This window comes from Exophiala spinifera (genome assembly GCF_000836115.1).
Source record: "Exophiala spinifera strain CBS 89968 unplaced genomic scaffold supercont1.1, whole genome shotgun sequence".
Taxonomy (NCBI): domain Eukaryota; kingdom Fungi; phylum Ascomycota; class Eurotiomycetes; order Chaetothyriales; family Herpotrichiellaceae; genus Exophiala; species Exophiala spinifera.
In genome coordinates, this window is record NW_015622513.1 from 5,699,468 (window position 1) to 5,715,247 (window position 15,780).

At 52.1% G+C, this 15,780-nt stretch overlaps 8 protein-coding genes across 8 annotated transcripts; 3 read left to right on the plus strand and 5 right to left on the minus strand.

Annotated features, from left to right (window-relative positions):
- Positions 1-140: 140 nt before the first annotated feature.
- On the minus strand, positions 141-551 carry PV08_02083 (uncharacterized protein; the record flags this gene model as incomplete). Its single annotated transcript, XM_016376443.1, has 1 exon — positions 141-551. The coding sequence occupies one exon, from the start codon at positions 549-551 to the stop codon at positions 141-143; it is 411 nt and encodes a 136-aa protein (XP_016241719.1).
- Positions 552-1,323: 772 nt separating this feature from the next.
- PV08_02084 (uncharacterized protein) lies at positions 1,324-3,600 on the plus strand (the record flags this gene model as incomplete). Its single annotated transcript, XM_016376444.1, has 1 exon — positions 1,324-3,600. The coding sequence occupies one exon, from the start codon at positions 1,324-1,326 to the stop codon at positions 3,598-3,600; it is 2,277 nt and encodes a 758-aa protein (XP_016241720.1).
- A 337-nt stretch (positions 3,601-3,937) lies between these two features.
- Positions 3,938-5,374, plus strand: PV08_02085 (DNA repair protein rad18; the record flags this gene model as incomplete). The annotated part of the gene is made up of 1 exon (XM_016376445.1): positions 3,938-5,374. The coding sequence occupies one exon, from the start codon at positions 3,938-3,940 to the stop codon at positions 5,372-5,374; it is 1,437 nt and encodes a 478-aa protein (XP_016241721.1).
- Positions 5,375-5,726: 352 nt separating this feature from the next.
- On the minus strand, positions 5,727-7,250 carry PV08_02086 (uncharacterized protein; the record flags this gene model as incomplete). The annotated part of the gene is made up of 1 exon (XM_016376446.1): positions 5,727-7,250. One exon carries the CDS (start codon positions 7,248-7,250, stop codon positions 5,727-5,729), a length of 1,524 nt encoding a protein of 507 aa, XP_016241722.1.
- A 423-nt stretch (positions 7,251-7,673) lies between these two features.
- On the minus strand, positions 7,674-8,588 carry PV08_02087 (uncharacterized protein; the record flags this gene model as incomplete). Its single annotated transcript, XM_016376447.1, has 1 exon — positions 7,674-8,588. One exon carries the CDS (start codon positions 8,586-8,588, stop codon positions 7,674-7,676), a length of 915 nt encoding a protein of 304 aa, XP_016241723.1.
- Positions 8,589-11,300: 2,712 nt separating this feature from the next.
- On the plus strand, positions 11,301-13,223 carry PV08_02088 (uncharacterized protein; the record flags this gene model as incomplete). Its single annotated transcript, XM_016376448.1, has 4 exons — positions 11,301-11,475; positions 11,578-12,172; positions 12,228-12,524; positions 12,581-13,223. The coding sequence occupies 4 exons, from the start codon at positions 11,301-11,303 to the stop codon at positions 13,221-13,223; spliced, it is 1,710 nt and encodes a 569-aa protein (XP_016241724.1).
- Positions 13,224-13,353: 130 nt separating this feature from the next.
- On the minus strand, positions 13,354-14,257 carry PV08_02089 (uncharacterized protein; the record flags this gene model as incomplete). The annotated part of the gene is made up of 2 exons (XM_016376449.1): positions 13,354-13,984; positions 14,079-14,257. The coding sequence occupies 2 exons, from the start codon at positions 14,255-14,257 to the stop codon at positions 13,354-13,356; spliced, it is 810 nt and encodes a 269-aa protein (XP_016241725.1).
- A 221-nt stretch (positions 14,258-14,478) lies between these two features.
- On the minus strand, positions 14,479-15,519 carry PV08_02090 (uncharacterized protein; the record flags this gene model as incomplete). The annotated part of the gene is made up of 3 exons (XM_016376450.1): positions 14,479-14,938; positions 14,996-15,120; positions 15,190-15,519. The coding sequence occupies 3 exons, from the start codon at positions 15,517-15,519 to the stop codon at positions 14,479-14,481; spliced, it is 915 nt and encodes a 304-aa protein (XP_016241726.1).
- Between the last annotated feature and the right edge of the window lie 261 nt (positions 15,520-15,780).

Consider the following 15,780-nt stretch of genomic DNA (forward strand, 5'->3'; position numbering starts at 1 on the left):
TACAGCAGGGATTGGCTTCGATCCCTTTAACGTGATCGCTTCAAGATATTATGGAGTCTCAATGTTTATGATCGCGACAATTTGCCAATTCATTCATTCATCTGACGGCATACTTTAGTCATGGTGTGCTCGCAGAGATCTCAATTTTTGTGTCCGTAATGCTCTTCCAACCACTTCTGCCCAGCGCCATCCAGAACAGTCCATACCCTTGCAATCTTACCTTCTTCGACGCGGTACATACAATGCTCGAAAAAGACCTGCGTAGTGCCTGGTGAAGGTTGGTAGCTAAGCCTAAGCCTTGAGGCGATGTTGCCTGCGTCTTTCTTCGCCAAATCGTTTTCGACTACCAACATATCGATCCCAAAATGCAAGCCGGGTAGATCTCTCTGGCTCTGGCGTAGCATCTCGGCAAACGCGTCGACGGACAGGGGCGTTTTGTCGTCGTGAGAGTGAATCAAACCCTCTTTAACGTAAGGACATAGGTCCGTCGCAAGGTCGGTGGAGGTGTTGATGGCTGCAATGTACCCGAGGTAAAACGTTCTGAGATCCATCGTCTGGGGATCTTTCGTATTTGAATTTGATTGCGTGATGTCAAACGGTGATTATGACAAGTTCAAAAAGTCCTTCGAACGACTTCTTGTGAAACAGATATGGAGATTATATTTGCAAGTCATGGATTCTCAGCTGATCAGAGATTTTTATCAAGCGTACCTGACGGCATCACACGGCCCGATACTTCGCTATTGGCAACACAGGTCGTCAAACTTCGTCACAGAGAGTGGCTGCCCTAGACACTCATTGCCCTGGACGTTGTTGGGCTAGCAATACTCCACTAGATATAGTCTTACCAGGGAGCAAATTCGTGGTGGTACTCGGTCCTGTATGGAATATTATTGTGTGGAAATGATAGAGGGAGAGGGCAAGTAGCTTCGCTGAGGAGCAATGAGTATGAGGACATGCCAGCGGACCCAACCTGTGATCGACATGATCCTGTACGAGTAGCATCAGCACCTTTTGTATGGCGTAGATAAGGCGTTTGGTGTTCTATGATCCAAAGTACCACATCTCTACGGTGATGCAAAAGTTTACATGGAATGCGTCCCGTCCCGGGCGCAATTGTCAAGCGCTTCAAATCCGTCACTGTATTGCTACAGGTGCTCCGTTGTAGTGATGGCAATAGGGAACGACAAGCCGTGTTTATATCGCAGTATCGGATCCCATTGATATGCTCCCTGAAGGACAACTACTCCACAGCCACTATCCCTACCCATGCGACGACAAAGGACAGCCTCCCTCACATATCACCAATAACCACCGCTGTCCATGAACTCGCCCAGTGATGGAGACCCTCTTCAATCCCCGGAACCACCACCTTCTTTCTCAATTCTTGGAGTCCAGAAGACAAGAGCGGCTCCGAGAGAAGAGTCTCCCACTGCGTCCACGACGAGTCTTCCCCTCCGCGCCTCTAGTCCCACACCCCTAGGGTCACGCAATAGCACCTTGTCGAGTGTCCTGTCACGCTCGAGTTCTCCCAATGGCAGACTCTCCCTATCATTTGCGAAATTTGGTCGATCCCAAGTGAACAGTCCTCTGGGAAATCCTTCGGAGAGTTACAACGACACCAGAAGCCTCATTGTCCGGGCATTCTCACCTACCGTCGCAGTCTGTGCTGCACCCGAGGTAGACGAATTAGCCGTTCGTAAAGGGATAAGAGATGGATTCACGGGCTTAGTACGGCCTTTCGGAGACAAGATCAATGGCAAAGTTGTGGTCAGAGATAGCACCGGGGCGAGTAGAGCATGGGAAGATTTTGGCGTGCATTTCTCGGATTTGAGCCAACTCGTGCGGAACGGCATGAATCCGTCGGCAGAATCAGATCATCTCGAAAAAGTGGAGGAGCTGATGGAACAGTTCGCCGGGGCAGGTTTCGACGATACCGCTGATGTCCCTTCCAGAGGCGAAATCTCCCACTTCTACAAACTCTTCCTGGCCCGATTGCTGTGTCTGCAGTCAATGAGCCCGCATGAGACTTTCCGGCATCCTGTGGGTGCGGTAATTGCCATCAGCTCTTCCACCAGCCAGCCTATTGAGACGCTTAGAAATCTTTATCAGCAAACTGCTCAAGGTTCGAATGCCTTGCCCCCGTATGCCAACCCAGAATATCTGCGGTACTACGTGCTTGTGCATGATGAAGACCGGGATGATTTCAGCAAGTCCTCTGCCCTGTTTGATCAGATGAAACGCCATTTCGGCCTACATTGCCATTTGTTGAGGCTGAGGTCTGTGCCATGCACCGAATCAGACGATGACACCGAGGAACTCCCAGTCTGCGAATGGCTTTCACCGTCGGAACAACTATCACTTCTGGAAGAAACCGCTCACCTGATAGACCTTAATGCTTCGACTTCACCCTACATATTTTCATCCGATGTCTCGTCGCTTCGGGGATTTGTTCGTGAGCTCATCGCTCAGTCGATAGTGTATCATATGGAGCAAAGGGTTGCACTGTGGAATGAACAAATTGCATCTCGCCGAAGAGGGATCTCTGGACGCTTCATGTCCTTGTCAAAGAGGTGGACTGGGCTTGGAAGCTCACGAAACTCGTCAGCGACAAGCCTCGGTGCTTCGGGAGCAAGTGGGAATTACGATAGTTTGCAAGGCGCCTATCGGTACGATGCTCCGGAAAGTCTGCTCCGCAAGCTAGCAGACTATGCATTCATGCTACGAGACTACAAACTGGCAGCGTCCATATACGAACTTCTGCGATCCGACTATTCAAACGACAAAGCCTGGAAACACCTTGCCGGTGCTAATGAGATGTGCTTAGTCGCCACTCTACTCAATCCCTTGACAAGCAGTGGCAGTTCCAAATTCAAAATCGAAAACTTCGACCTCATGCTCGAAACAGCGAATTATTCATATCTGACCCGGTGCTCAGATCCGGCATTAGCATTACGTGCGACTCTGCTAGGTGTCGAATTACTGAAGGTTCGAGGCCAGGCCGCTAGTGAGCTTGCCGCTAAATGGGCTATCCGCTGCTTGGAGCTTGGTCTGGTGGGCAGTATAGGTCATGTCCTTGTCAGTGAGCGGGTTGCGTCCTGTTTCGCTGATCGTATTGGTATTGGCAACACTGGCTGGGGCACGCGAAAGCGCAAAGCTGCTCTCTGGAATGTCATGGCGGCGGACGAGTGGATGAAATTGGGAAGAGCAGAGGTCGCAGCAGAAAAGCTGGACGAAGCCCAAGAGCTGTACAACGAGACAAAGACCAGCGACTCTATCCAACATTTTCATGAGATGGCTCAGTACGTGGAACAACTGCGTCTTGCCGTCAGGATAAAGCTGGGCGAAGCAAGGAAGAGAGGATTCAGTGGAGCCACACGACAACTTGAACTAGACATCGACGGTCAAGAGCAGACCGAAGTTGAAGATGAGACGCTGGAGGAGATGAATCCCCTTGAGAAAGCAGACAGCCCAGTCAACAGGAGGAACTTGAAGGTTGGTGTTGGTGCAGGTGTCAACCCATTAGAACAAGCGCCACTAAGTCCGGTCCGTCTGAATAGGCCAGACCCTTTGTTGCGGGAGGATGACGATTTTGAATGAGGACATGAATGCTCTTTGATAAGGTGTGTTCGAGGTATAAAGACCTAGGTACCTACATACCAAGTGTATGGATATGGACGACCTACTTGTAATACTCACTGCCGACGACCTACAGGACCTGGTACAAAATACCGTGCTGACTAATGATAGAGCTAGTCCATTTCCGGTCCACTTTAGACGCGTGCGCGAAGCAATTTCCTAGCGCAGTTTCCGCATCTTGCACTGGCATCAGTGATGAAGCACTCTCTAGGCCGCGAGCAGCCACCCCAGAATCTCAAAGTTCCAACACGCTGACAACTGTCGCATTCCTTCCTCCTGGTCGCAAGTCTTTTGCATGATGCCTGAGCCGTATGAGGTTACGGACAGCACAGACTGGCTGCCCACACCTCTGGCCGCACTTGCGCCACTAGACTCCTCTCTAAGATGCCGGGTGTGCAAGGACTTCTTTACAACGCCGATGATGACCAGTTGCTCTCACACATTCTGCAGTCTATGTATACGGAGGTACTTGTCACAAGAAGGCCGATGCCCAGCATGCCGAGAATCTGACCAAGAAGTCAAGCTGCGTCGAAACTGGGTAGTGGAAGAACTGGTCGCTAATTTTACCGCCTCACGAAAGGGCCTTCTCACTTTCGCCACGGACGCAGCGGTATCGAGATCCGAACTGCAGGCAGCAGATTCTGAAAGACCTAGGAAGAGGAGGAGAATCGTGACTCAGACTACAACTAACGGCGTGGGGAGACGGAGTACCCGAAGTCAAACGAAAAAGAATGCGGAAGGCGCAAGCCAGCAAAGTGCGCCGTCTACCCAAGTCACAATTGAGGATAGCGAGGAAGGAAGCGTTTATGAGGACGACGACGACGTCCCCAAGAGCCCACACTTCAAAGCTGATAATGAGGAGCCGAACGACGGACTGGTCGCGTGCCCGTGCTGCCACAGAAGGATGAAGGAGACATTGATCAATGCACACCTGGATAAATGTGTAATGGGAGAGAGTACCACTCCAATTGACAGTGGATCATCGCCCGCGCCGCCTACGAGGGCGCAAAACGCGACCCCCGTAACGCTAGCCTACACTCAGCAAAAGCCATTGAAGCAGAATGACCGGTTACCGTTTATCAACTATAATCTCCTCGCTGAGACCGGGTTGCGGAAGAAGTTGAGAGATCTCGGGATCCCAAGTCACGGATCGAAAGAGCTGATGCGCAAAAGGCATACCGAGTGGGTGAACCTCTGGAATGCAAACTGTGATTCTTCCAATCCTGTCACAAAGAGACAATTACTTTCGGATTTGCGGGTGTGGGAGGATACATTGGGACGGCAGATGGAGAAGCCGCCCAATACTGGATTTATGTCCAAAGACTTTGATCGGGACTCTCATGTCAAGAGCCAGAAAAGCAATTTTGATGAGTTGATCAAGCAGGCCCGACAGAGAGTGTCTGCAACTAAAGAGAAGGCGCCAGAGACGGCACCGAATGGAGCTGTGCCACTGGTCACGGCATCAGGACCAGGATCAGTCTCTGTACCAGCGGAAGGTGACCCGGCGGCAGCTGCCTCCCTCCATCAATTAGTTGAATCGGAGCAAGTGCCTGCGGATTCCGAAGTTGTTATGTTTGGAAACGCTGAGCAGCAGCAGGATCCAGATGCAAAGGCTACTGGCCTGTCGAAGTCTCTGAACGAGGCCTCTGAGCCGCCGGAAGAAGGCGGTCTAGAGGTAAGAATGGATCCGCTGGAGGTCGTCCAAAAGCCAGCTACTGGCCGTTTCTTTAACTGAGCGGACTTTTGTCAGAGCAGGGCAGGGCCAGCGGATTACATGATTATAACAGTCAGGATTTACCACATCCAACAATGGACGAGACATTCGAAGGGCCATGAAGTAGGTACAACAAGTACAGATACAGATACAGTCACATGTACATCATCAGGGAACACTCTATGTGGTACCGGGTTCATGCTTCATGAAAAAATGGTACATGGTACGAGGACATTATCCAGAACGGAACGACATAGGCCTGCTGTGTATCTGAATGCATCTAATTCTGAGTTTTTCTCAGATTCCCCATCAAAAGCCTTCTGTCCTTGACTATTGGGCGTAACAAATTCGAACATGTCCATACCATCGTACTTCACGACATTGAGACCTGCTCCGCTTGCATCTTCCTGCCCTCTTGTTGCGGTTGTTGGCCCCCAAGATCCATGCGTTGCATCTTCTCGATACTTCTCGAGAGTTCCCCCTCGACCGCGTCGCCTCCGGTTTGGGTTTGATTTTCTGTCTGCCGTGTCTCGCCCTCGCGCTTTTCTCTCGTCTTCTGCGCAGCTTCTTGCTGCACTCGGTCCAACTCTTCCAGTCTCTTCCTCGTGGTCATCTCGGCCTCTCGAGCCTGTCGCTCTTCTTGCTTGGCCTTCTCGGCCTTTTCGCGCTCGAGTCGTTCCTCGCGCTCCAGGGCCTCGAATTCGTCGTCGACCTCGGCGTCGTCCAGCACGGCTTTGCCGTCGAGTGGCTCGGCGATGACGACGCCTACTTCGTCGACCCTCGCCATTTCCTCGCGCAACGAGTCCAGCACGTCCTCGACCCTGTCGACCCCGCCGACTTTCTTGTTGAGCGTCTTGAGCACACCCGCGCTGGCTTCCATGGCCGCCACGATCTCGACTTGGTCCGCCGCGGCTTCGATCTTGGTGTAGACCTCCTCGAGCTGGTGCAGGGTGTTTGCGCGGGACTCTAGTGACTTCTCGGCCAGCTTCTTCGACCGCAGCGCGGACAAGGCGATCGTCCGGTTCCCCGACTTGACTGCATTCTGAGCCGTGGCTTGTAGTGTGGCGATGCGCGAAGTGAGGATGAATATCTGCGTGGCGAGGTTCGAGATGAGTGTCTTGAGAGACGCAATGCTTCGATCTTCCCGTGTGATTGCGGCGTCTGATTCTGATTCTGGCGTGGCTGTTGCGGTCGCACGGGGCGCTCTGAACTTTATCGTCGTTTCGTCGTACGCGAGGACCTGTTTGTCGCGGGAAAGGTAGCGCAGTAACACTGACACGTCTTGCGGTGATAGTCTCCCTCCCGCCAGCAGGAGGCCGTCGAGCTGTTTGGTGAATGACTCCCGGCTGATGATGCGGTCCGTGAGACTCGTGCCGGTCTGCCCGCGTAACTTTGTAATGTGGTTGTTGTACACCTCCTCCAGGGCGCTCACGAGCACGAGGTTGCCACGCCGCAGGTGCCCGTTGACGTCGTAGCTGCCGGTCCCCACGAGCCCGGCGCGCTGGAGACCCCAACGCAGGATCGCCAGCGGGGACGGAATCCACGTCTTGGTGTATATGCTCTTGTCGGACGTCAGGAAATCCTGCACGTCGATCATCTTCCCTGACCGGACGGCCTCGTCGAGAACGTGGCCCAGCCCGGACGGCCGGCCGTACTGGGGACTCGCAAGCGCATTGAGTAGGTCATCGGACGTCTGTAGGATCAGGCGTTGCTCTGCGACGGGGAGTTGCCCTGCTAGGGCCGCACGGGTGAGGGCGCTTGTCCATGCGGTGGTGTTGGCCGCATAGCCTTCTGGGTTGGTGATCTTTTGCACGCTGAGGTCAGAGTACAACGAGGGAAGCCGGGAGACGCGAAAGGAGGGTTCATCAGACACGAGCCAGTCGAGAAGGCTGGGCATCGCGACGAGCGAGAGCCGCAAAGGCAGATGGGTGCGAGAGATGGTACTCCGTATTGCTGGCTGGAGATCTGGGGGCTGTGGTACAGCACCATGTTCTGGATCTTGCGGTGTCTGGGCTTTTGTTTACGGTGCGCCACAGCGACGTCAGAATTGATGCAAGGCTGCGCGAGGCTGCACAGAATAGGACGGCGAGGCTGAGATGGGAGGATACCAGCAGCTGCGCGTCTAATCTTGGTGTTTGTCCTCCTTTGATTTTCTTTTTCACGCTCACGGCATACATCGACAGCGTTCCAGATGTGGTCGTTTTCCAGGTGACCATTTGATAGAGATTCCTACTCATTGCAAGGCTTCAAGAAACCACATGGACGCAACAAGATTAGGTTTGATATCTAGTGCTAAACAAATATACCATACCGCTATCCTTTATGAAGTCATTTCTTTCCACAGATCCTCTACTAGTTTCCAGTATCTCTGTCCATTGAGCATGGCATGGCCTACGTGTCTACTAGTCTCAAAGTCTTCTAGTTGAACCCTTTCCTCGCCAATAATGTCTACCGCTTCTTTGGCATGGGATTCCACGTCTCCTGCTGGGATCAGAGCATCTGCTTGCGAGTAGATATATAGCCTCTTCAACCCATCCTGAGTGAATGCGCTGCCAGGTTCATTCAGCTTCCTTCGCAACCATATTGTTATGTTCTCGCTTCTTGACAGCGTTTCGTAAGTCTGCGCAATGCCGATGAAGGCCCATATAGCGGCGCTGCTGACTGTTCGCATAGGTTCAGACTTAGGAAGCAACTCCGAAATGGCAGCGTGTCCACTCTTGGAAGAAGGTAGACTAGGGGTGCTGTCTAAGATGAGTGCCGAGATAGGGAGCGTTTCGTCTTTATTGGGTGATGAATTCCGATAGGCATCGGCGAGAAATAACGCCGAGTATGACCCTCCATTTGAGAAGATGTGAAGAAGAATTCGAGGTTTGCCTGGTAGTTTTTCCTGGACAACTTGCCGTATCACCGATAATGCGGGCTGTATGGCGTGCCCTTGAAAGTATCTTGGCTTCCAGAATAAATCAGCTCCGTCCTGCTTGAGCAAGAGGATTGGTGAGCGCGGAAATATCGACTGATATGGTTTGGTATACTTGGCGATATATCTTGGGAGCGCTCCCATCCAGGAACATAGTATGATCAGGTCGGGCGTCGTCACATCGTCCGCGTCAGAGGGAATTGATCCCCGTGGTTCGTAGAAGAAGATCTGCGGGCCCAGCCTGGTAAAGTCGGCAAGGTATGGGTCTGGATGCTGCTCCCCAGTCTGTAGTTCTGGAATGGGTCCGGACAGTTCCATGACGAAGACTCAAGCGGGTTGACGGCGCCAGATCGAGGAATCCCGTAATGACTCCTATTTCCTCGCGAATTCGATTGCTGCGGGACTTGGACTTGCGGCAAATGCCAGTGATCGGCAGTATATATATGGTCTTTTGAAGAAGTTGAAAGTCTGGCACCTGGGCTTCGGCAACGCCGTGGCCTACCTCAGGAATGACCGCTCAAGATTGGGTAAAGTGCAAGTTGTTGTTGGACGAGACGCCTGCCGTGACTCCTGTGTTCGGGGGAGTGTGAATAATTCTGAACACGGCACAAGTTGAACGATCCGTCAAATCTATATGGGCCTACTCAGACCAGGGTAGAATTCTATAGCCAAAACAACCACAAAAAGAATGAAAATGTGAGACGAAACGGTTGATAAGAGTACGCGTCTGTATCTGTGTGACTCGAGCCTGGACCGAGGCTTCTGGCACAATCGAAGCCGTAAGATCGACCGTATCTTTTGCGGTCGAGCTTATGCCCAAATTCGTGGTTTCCTCCAAAGCCCCTTGTTTCTCAGCCTTACTAGGAGGTGAAGGAGATCCTAGATACTGTCTGTCGACCCTATGCGTTGGAATTAAAAGGCATAACGGTACCATGGGCGCTATTCGCCTGATTTTCCGTTACTCTGCTTCTCACTGAATGCAATTTCTCCCTTCGGGCCTTTTGCCATCACAAAAACCAAAAATGATTGCGACACCATAGATCCCCGCGAACTCTAGACCCAGGATGATCACATTTCCGCTGTCAAATTTGAGAACGTCGGTTGACGCATAGAACACCGGGGACGTTTGAAATGGTCGCTGTCAATTGAAGACAATACCAATGCTGCGTTTCTTGGGCCAAGAGACTAGTCCATGCCTAATTCAGCATCTCCGAACAGACAGGCAAACATCTGATAGGACAATGAAAAATATTGTGTCAGACAGATATAGTATTTACCTGAAGCCTGCGTCTACTGAAGCGGTGCACTTTGTCGCGAGTGTCTACCTGGATCAGTGATCGTCCTTGGGAAAGTGAGGTTAGATAGATGTCTGAAGTATGAGCTTGGTTCATTAAGCTGTACATAAGATGTGACCAGTGGTTTGTGTAATACAATAACTCATTCGATTATAGCCACACATACTGCAAGTTACACTTTGGGTAGGAGATGATCACCTTTTCATAAGATTCCGCTCCTCACAGCGGTTGATGGTATCGGCTATCATATGCCCGTAAGGAACGTAAAAGCATAGAAACCCTTTAGTGTTGGGCCAGTCGAGGCATTTGTCTCGTGAACTGGCGCGTACTTGCCTGTGACACTGCAACTTATTGAAGGTTGAGGGAGCGAAACGAAGGGTGAAAGAATCTCTGTTCCCTCTATCTAGGTCCTAGGGGATGCAATGCCTATATAGTCATCTAACTAAGTGAAGGGTGGCTGGTCATAGGTGGTTGGGAACGCAATTCATGACCTGGTCTAACACAATTGAGCTCGCGCTGTTTTGCTTCGTCAGCCCTGTAAGACTTTGCCAACACAAATACTCACCGATGTCGTTGGTGCTAGCAGAGGTAGACCAATAGTCACAAATGGCCACGACGATTCTGGCGTTTATTGAAAAGAGCATTGGAAGGCCCAGGGCGGCTTGTCCTATGCTTTGGCAAATGGTTCTGAGGATGAGTTGAAACTTTAAAGACGTGCTCAAGCTACACCAGAAGGATCCGCTGAGGTTCCAGACTCAGTATCTGGCATGTGAGCATATCGTCAGAGAGATATAGATGGAGGAGCAGTTTTGGCCGTACTGCCAGGTTGAGTAGCAAAGCATCTGAGACATACGGATATAGCTTTCAGTGGGCCATGGATGGGATGCGGATATAGATATTGGCCGGAATTCCTCAGGGCTTGGACATAGCCGGCTGACAGATTGTGGAACTTTTGCTAGCTAGCCATTGATTAGGAGAAGCCACATTCGAGATCTTCCGGTCCAGTCAATGTCGGGAATCTCATAGAAGTATCGCAGGCTTTGGTAGACAGTCTAGACCGCATCTTGATCAGCGTACGATCGCTTTAAAACCACGAAGAATAGCATTTCCTTTGGCCCCATTTAGAGTATATCCACCCGTGCGGCCTGGGGTTCGGCGCCTTTTGTGGAGTATTTGGCAGAAACAGGTTCTGCGGCGAGGAGCTGCGGCGAGGAGCTGCGGCGAGGAGCTACGGAGAGTACCGTTGAGTCGTTGACCAGTGCCGTATCCTTCGAGTTCGTCTTTTGTTTAACGTGGGATCATCATGAAACTCGCTCTATGGACCAAATTTTTCCAAGCCATCTGTCTTCAGATCGTACTCATGCGGAAGCTGATGTTTGGGAGGACAAGTCAAAGGCAGGGTGAGGATTATTCAGGTATGTGGAATGACCGGGCTGCGGATCAAGGACTGTGGATCAAGCCCTCAACGGAGACCCCGCGGCTGGAAAGTCTCAAACTCCAACCCCTCAGCCCGAGGAGGCAGCTCACCGTCGCTCACTCTCTTCTGCAATCCAAATCTCATCCGTTAGTATGTCCCAGGGAAACCCACAGGCATCGGATCTGGACAGTCATGTCGTGAGCATGCGGAAGCCTTTCAGGCGGACACCTCGAGCGTGTGAGCGTTGCAGGCTTACACGACGTCGTTGCGAGCCCCCGTATCCCTGTCGCCAGTGCGTCGGGTCAGGTGTTTCTTGCGATGTCCGAGCCAGAGCACGACCGCGACGGCATCAGCGAAAACCTTCGGTCTCGCCAACTACAATCGGGCGAGGACAAAGCCAGCCTTACAGCACGGATGTTACAGCCTCACCGGACTGCGAGTCGACTGAGCCCAGAAGATCACCGGTGTGTCGGCAGAAGACCCCAGGCGATACGTACGACTTGCTCAAAGGTCTCGTGCAAGACGTGTTGAGACAACAACACGGTAGGTGAAGCTACTCTACTACCCAGACCAGACACTGATTTTAACGCCACAGGCTATGAGTTCGACTGTCCATTAATCGAACCCCAGTCATGCAAGCCCGGGCCTGCAAATGGCTGCGGCGCCCTTCATCAAGATTTTGACGACGATCGCCCACAGCTGCCATTAAGCTCGATGCAAGTTCGACACCTCTTGCAGTGTTCAGCAAAGTTTCTGGGATTCCGAGACCCTGGGCTTGTTGATGTTGAAGAGCTACACGCCGTGTCTCGCCTTTACCTGGACACCTTGGTGGACCTGTCGCCTAGGGGTATCTCAATGATGCTTACGAGGACTCGTTTACCGGTGGACACCATTGCGTTGATCTTTGCAGCTCTAGCTCTTGGAGCTGTGGCAAGTGGCGAGCTCGGTAGTGGCCGATTCTACTTTGGGGTCTCGACTGACATGGTGAAATATTTCGTGGGTCAACCAACGCTGAACCTCTGTCTGTCATATTTCCTGCAACATCTTCTTGCCCTTCGTTCTGGAACTTCATACTATGCCCAGGGTATGATTTCACAGGCAATTTATGTCGCACACGAACTAGGGCTCCAGCAAAATTCGCATGGAGACCGCGGTCTCCTCCTCTTTCTGCTGATCTACATGGCAGACCAGTTACGTCCTGCTTACTCCGGCGGATATGGGACGTCCGACTAACGTGGCACTTAGGTATGGTTCTTGGCAACACAGCACCGAACCTCACATTCAGGCATCGAAGCTTGCTGATCGACTCTTTGCTCCTTTGATCGAGGCTCAACCTGAGCTTCAAGCAGTTGCCGAGCTAGTAACAATAAACGGTCACGTAATCGAACAGTCGTACAGGACTGTAAATCTCCCGGAAGATGAAATACGGCGGCTCGAAGCAAAGATAGGGGACCTGTGTCGGCAACAGAGAATGCCCTTACAGCCTGGCAATGGCAGCTGTCGAAGCGACTACGAGCTCGTCGCTCACATCCACATGCTGTGGTATGCTCAACGTCCTGCCGAAGGTTCGAGTCTATTTTACTGACCGCACTTCTTAGTTGCCGCCTAAAGCTTCGTGCACCAGGCCTTTCCATTCAGTCTTCGTGGTTGTTGTCACTGTCAACCTGCATTCATGCCGCCCAGGGCGTTTTGACGGCATACCTGCAGCTTTACCAGCCGGCGCTGATCCGGTTGGCCACCCAATTCAGTGTCCAAGATCAACAGACCGACAAGCTACCAATACCGAGGGTTGCAGCTCTTGCGGTTACCTGGAGACAGGTGAAAAGAATAATATCTGCTGCTTTCATGTTGATATTCGCCTACTGGCACGCTGAGCTCGTGCATGACGAAGCTTCGCGGTACGTTGCCATGGCGAGATTACTACTTGAGTATCCTCGTTCGAGGTGGGGTGAAGCTCTTGATGAAGCAATTCGGGCCTTGTCTGACATTTCTGGGTTTGCCAACTTTTCCATCTACAAGCATATGCAGGCGCTGCTTCCTGTGCAGAGCGAGAGTCTACTCCGATCACTTTGCGAAGGCGCGCCCATATCAGACTCGTATTATCCTGACACGGCTCAACCGGACTCAGTGGATGCTGTTGGTCTAGGACTTTCATCCTGGCCCACGACGACCGCGTTTCCTTGGAGCGATGATGATTTTCTGGGGTTCGATTTCAGCTCAATAGAGGATCAGAATTTATAGTGTCGCCGAAAACATGCAGTGTACTCTGGACCGTGGATAGCCGATGGACTCGGTCGCAAAGGTCTCTCAATCAAACATGTGGACGATTTCGTGTCTGATTCCGGCTCTGCCGAAGTACATCATCTACAAGCTACAGCTTGTGCCTCTTTTCTCCTCGTAGCATCTTGCGAAACTGATCTTGAGGGTACCCTCGCTGGAGCGCCTCGACCCCACCAACAAACTCGCGAACCGAGTGCGCATCATAGGCGATCTCGTCAGACCTCGACATTACTTGCTTTGTTCTCAGTAGACTAGCCGAGCTAAGATGCGTGCCGAGTCGTCGCTCACAAATCTCGGTAAACACCGTCTGTGTAAACTGCTCTGCGTCTCTTCCCGAGGCGTCGGCTTCGAATACGCCATTCACGAAGCCACATGCAAGCAATTGACCGAGCGAAATCTTTCTGGCCATGAGCAGAGCCTCCTTCGCCAGACCTGCTCCCATACGGCTTACCATAGATTTCGTAGCGCCGCCCTCGACCACGATTCCAATGGAATTGAAGGGCGCGAGCAGATACGTGTGTGGCGCAGCGTAGATAAAATCCGAATGCGATATCAAGGCGGATGCCAGCCCTGCGACCGGACCGTTCAGTGCCGTCACAAGCATGTTCGGATGTGTATAAAACGTCTGTGCGAGATCAAGCAGATCGGCCATTTGGTGCACATAATGTCGCCTCCTGTCTTCGTGGGCCGGCGCCTCGCGGTCCTCACGGATGTCGGCTCCTCTAAAATTGTGACAAAACATGGTCAGAGGGCATGATGGGAGGGGCCGGGGGAGCAGAGGGGGAATCAATTCAGAGGACTCGGACTATGACTTACGAGGAAAAGAATCGTCCTGTCCCGGCCAGGAGCGTAACGTAGACATCTTTGCGGTCCGCTGCTTCACGGAGATGGTGACCAAGTTGAAGCTGTATGTCCCTTGTCAAAGCACCCAGGGTCTTTGGGTTGTCAATGGTGATGACGGCCACATGGCCTCTATATGCGATGGTGCATGACATGATTGCGGAGGTGAAGTTATAGAAGATGAACTGGATGTAGCTAATGAAGAGGGGGGAGTTGGTTCGCAATGCTCTATATATACACCGGAGTACAGCCTACAAGGCCGATATCGCACTACATTCTACACCGCAACCTCGGCCTGGCTTATCTACCTATCTAGATCTGTAGTGCTGGCTATTAACTATCTACGAGGCAAGATTTCTTGAGGGCGAAACTGATTCTATAGTTTGGCTTCGCGCGACCGTGGGAAGCACTGCTCTCGAAGGGCCTTCTTTTGTACCTTTCCCATGGCATTCCGCGGCATTTCCTTGATTACGCACAGCCTCTGCGGCAGCTTATATGCAGCGAGCTGACTTCTCAAGTCCTCTCTTATATTGGCAATGGTGAGATCAGCATGTCTGCCTTCAACCGGCACGCAGATGGCTGCCACGGCCTCGCCCCAGGCATGATCAGGTACGCCTACCACCGCCACCTCTTGAACATATGGCAATTGTAGCATTGCCGTCTCGATGTCGAGGCCCGATATCTTGTACCCGCCAGACTTGATAATGTCGACACTGGCCCGGCCCTGAATGAAGGTGGCATTGCCATGTTCAGCTTTGACCAGTGCCAAATCCCCTGTCCTCCACCAGCCGTCGGCAGTCATGCTTTGCTCTGCTGCACCCGGCCTTCCCCAGTACCTGCAACAAAGTCAGACTGGAGTTGATTTCCATGAGAAGGTTGGTGAGGCTACTGACTCTTTCATGAGACCGTCGGATTTGATCTGGATCTCCCCCGTGACGTCTGGCACTTTGGTCACATCCTGCCCTTCGGCAGTAACCAAGCGTGTTTGCACGCCTGGGAGCGGCCACCCGACACTTCCCTAGCAAAACAAGAGTCAGTTCTAAACATGGAAACTTTCTTTTTGGGTCCGGGCGGTCCAATTTCTTACCAAAACCCGCCCATTTGGGGTCAACCGTTCAGAGTATGTGATCCCAGTCTCGGTTGTTCCGTATCGTTCCAGCAGCAAGTATCCGTTCGCTATTTGAGCCCAGGCATTTCTGACGGGGGCAGGTAATGCAGCCGAGCCACTTATTGCCAATCTCAGTCTCGCGGCTGAGTCTTCGGCTCTAGCTGCCTTGGCCGGCTCGTTCTTGAAATGCTGATCGAAGTAGCCTATCATTTTGACCCAGATCGTGGGCACGGCCATGAAAACAGTCACGGGACTCAATGATGTACTAAGGAAGCGCTCCCATACAAGTCTCTCGTTGAACTTGGCCATGAACTCCACTGTAGCGCCTGCCCAAAGCGGTAGCAAGAGCGACAGTGTCAGACCATGCCCGTGATGAAGAGGGAGAACGTGAAGTACTCGGTCTGCCGACGTTAATTGCCATGCTTCTGCGAGAGATCTGTAGGAGAATTCAAGACTCCGCGCAGTTAGTACTGCTCCCTGCATGGAAAGGGGTGGTTAATAAGAGACAGGATTGTCTTTACAATAAGGGAGAGGAGGAGGGAGGGAGGGTGTAGTCTACCTTGGGAAGTC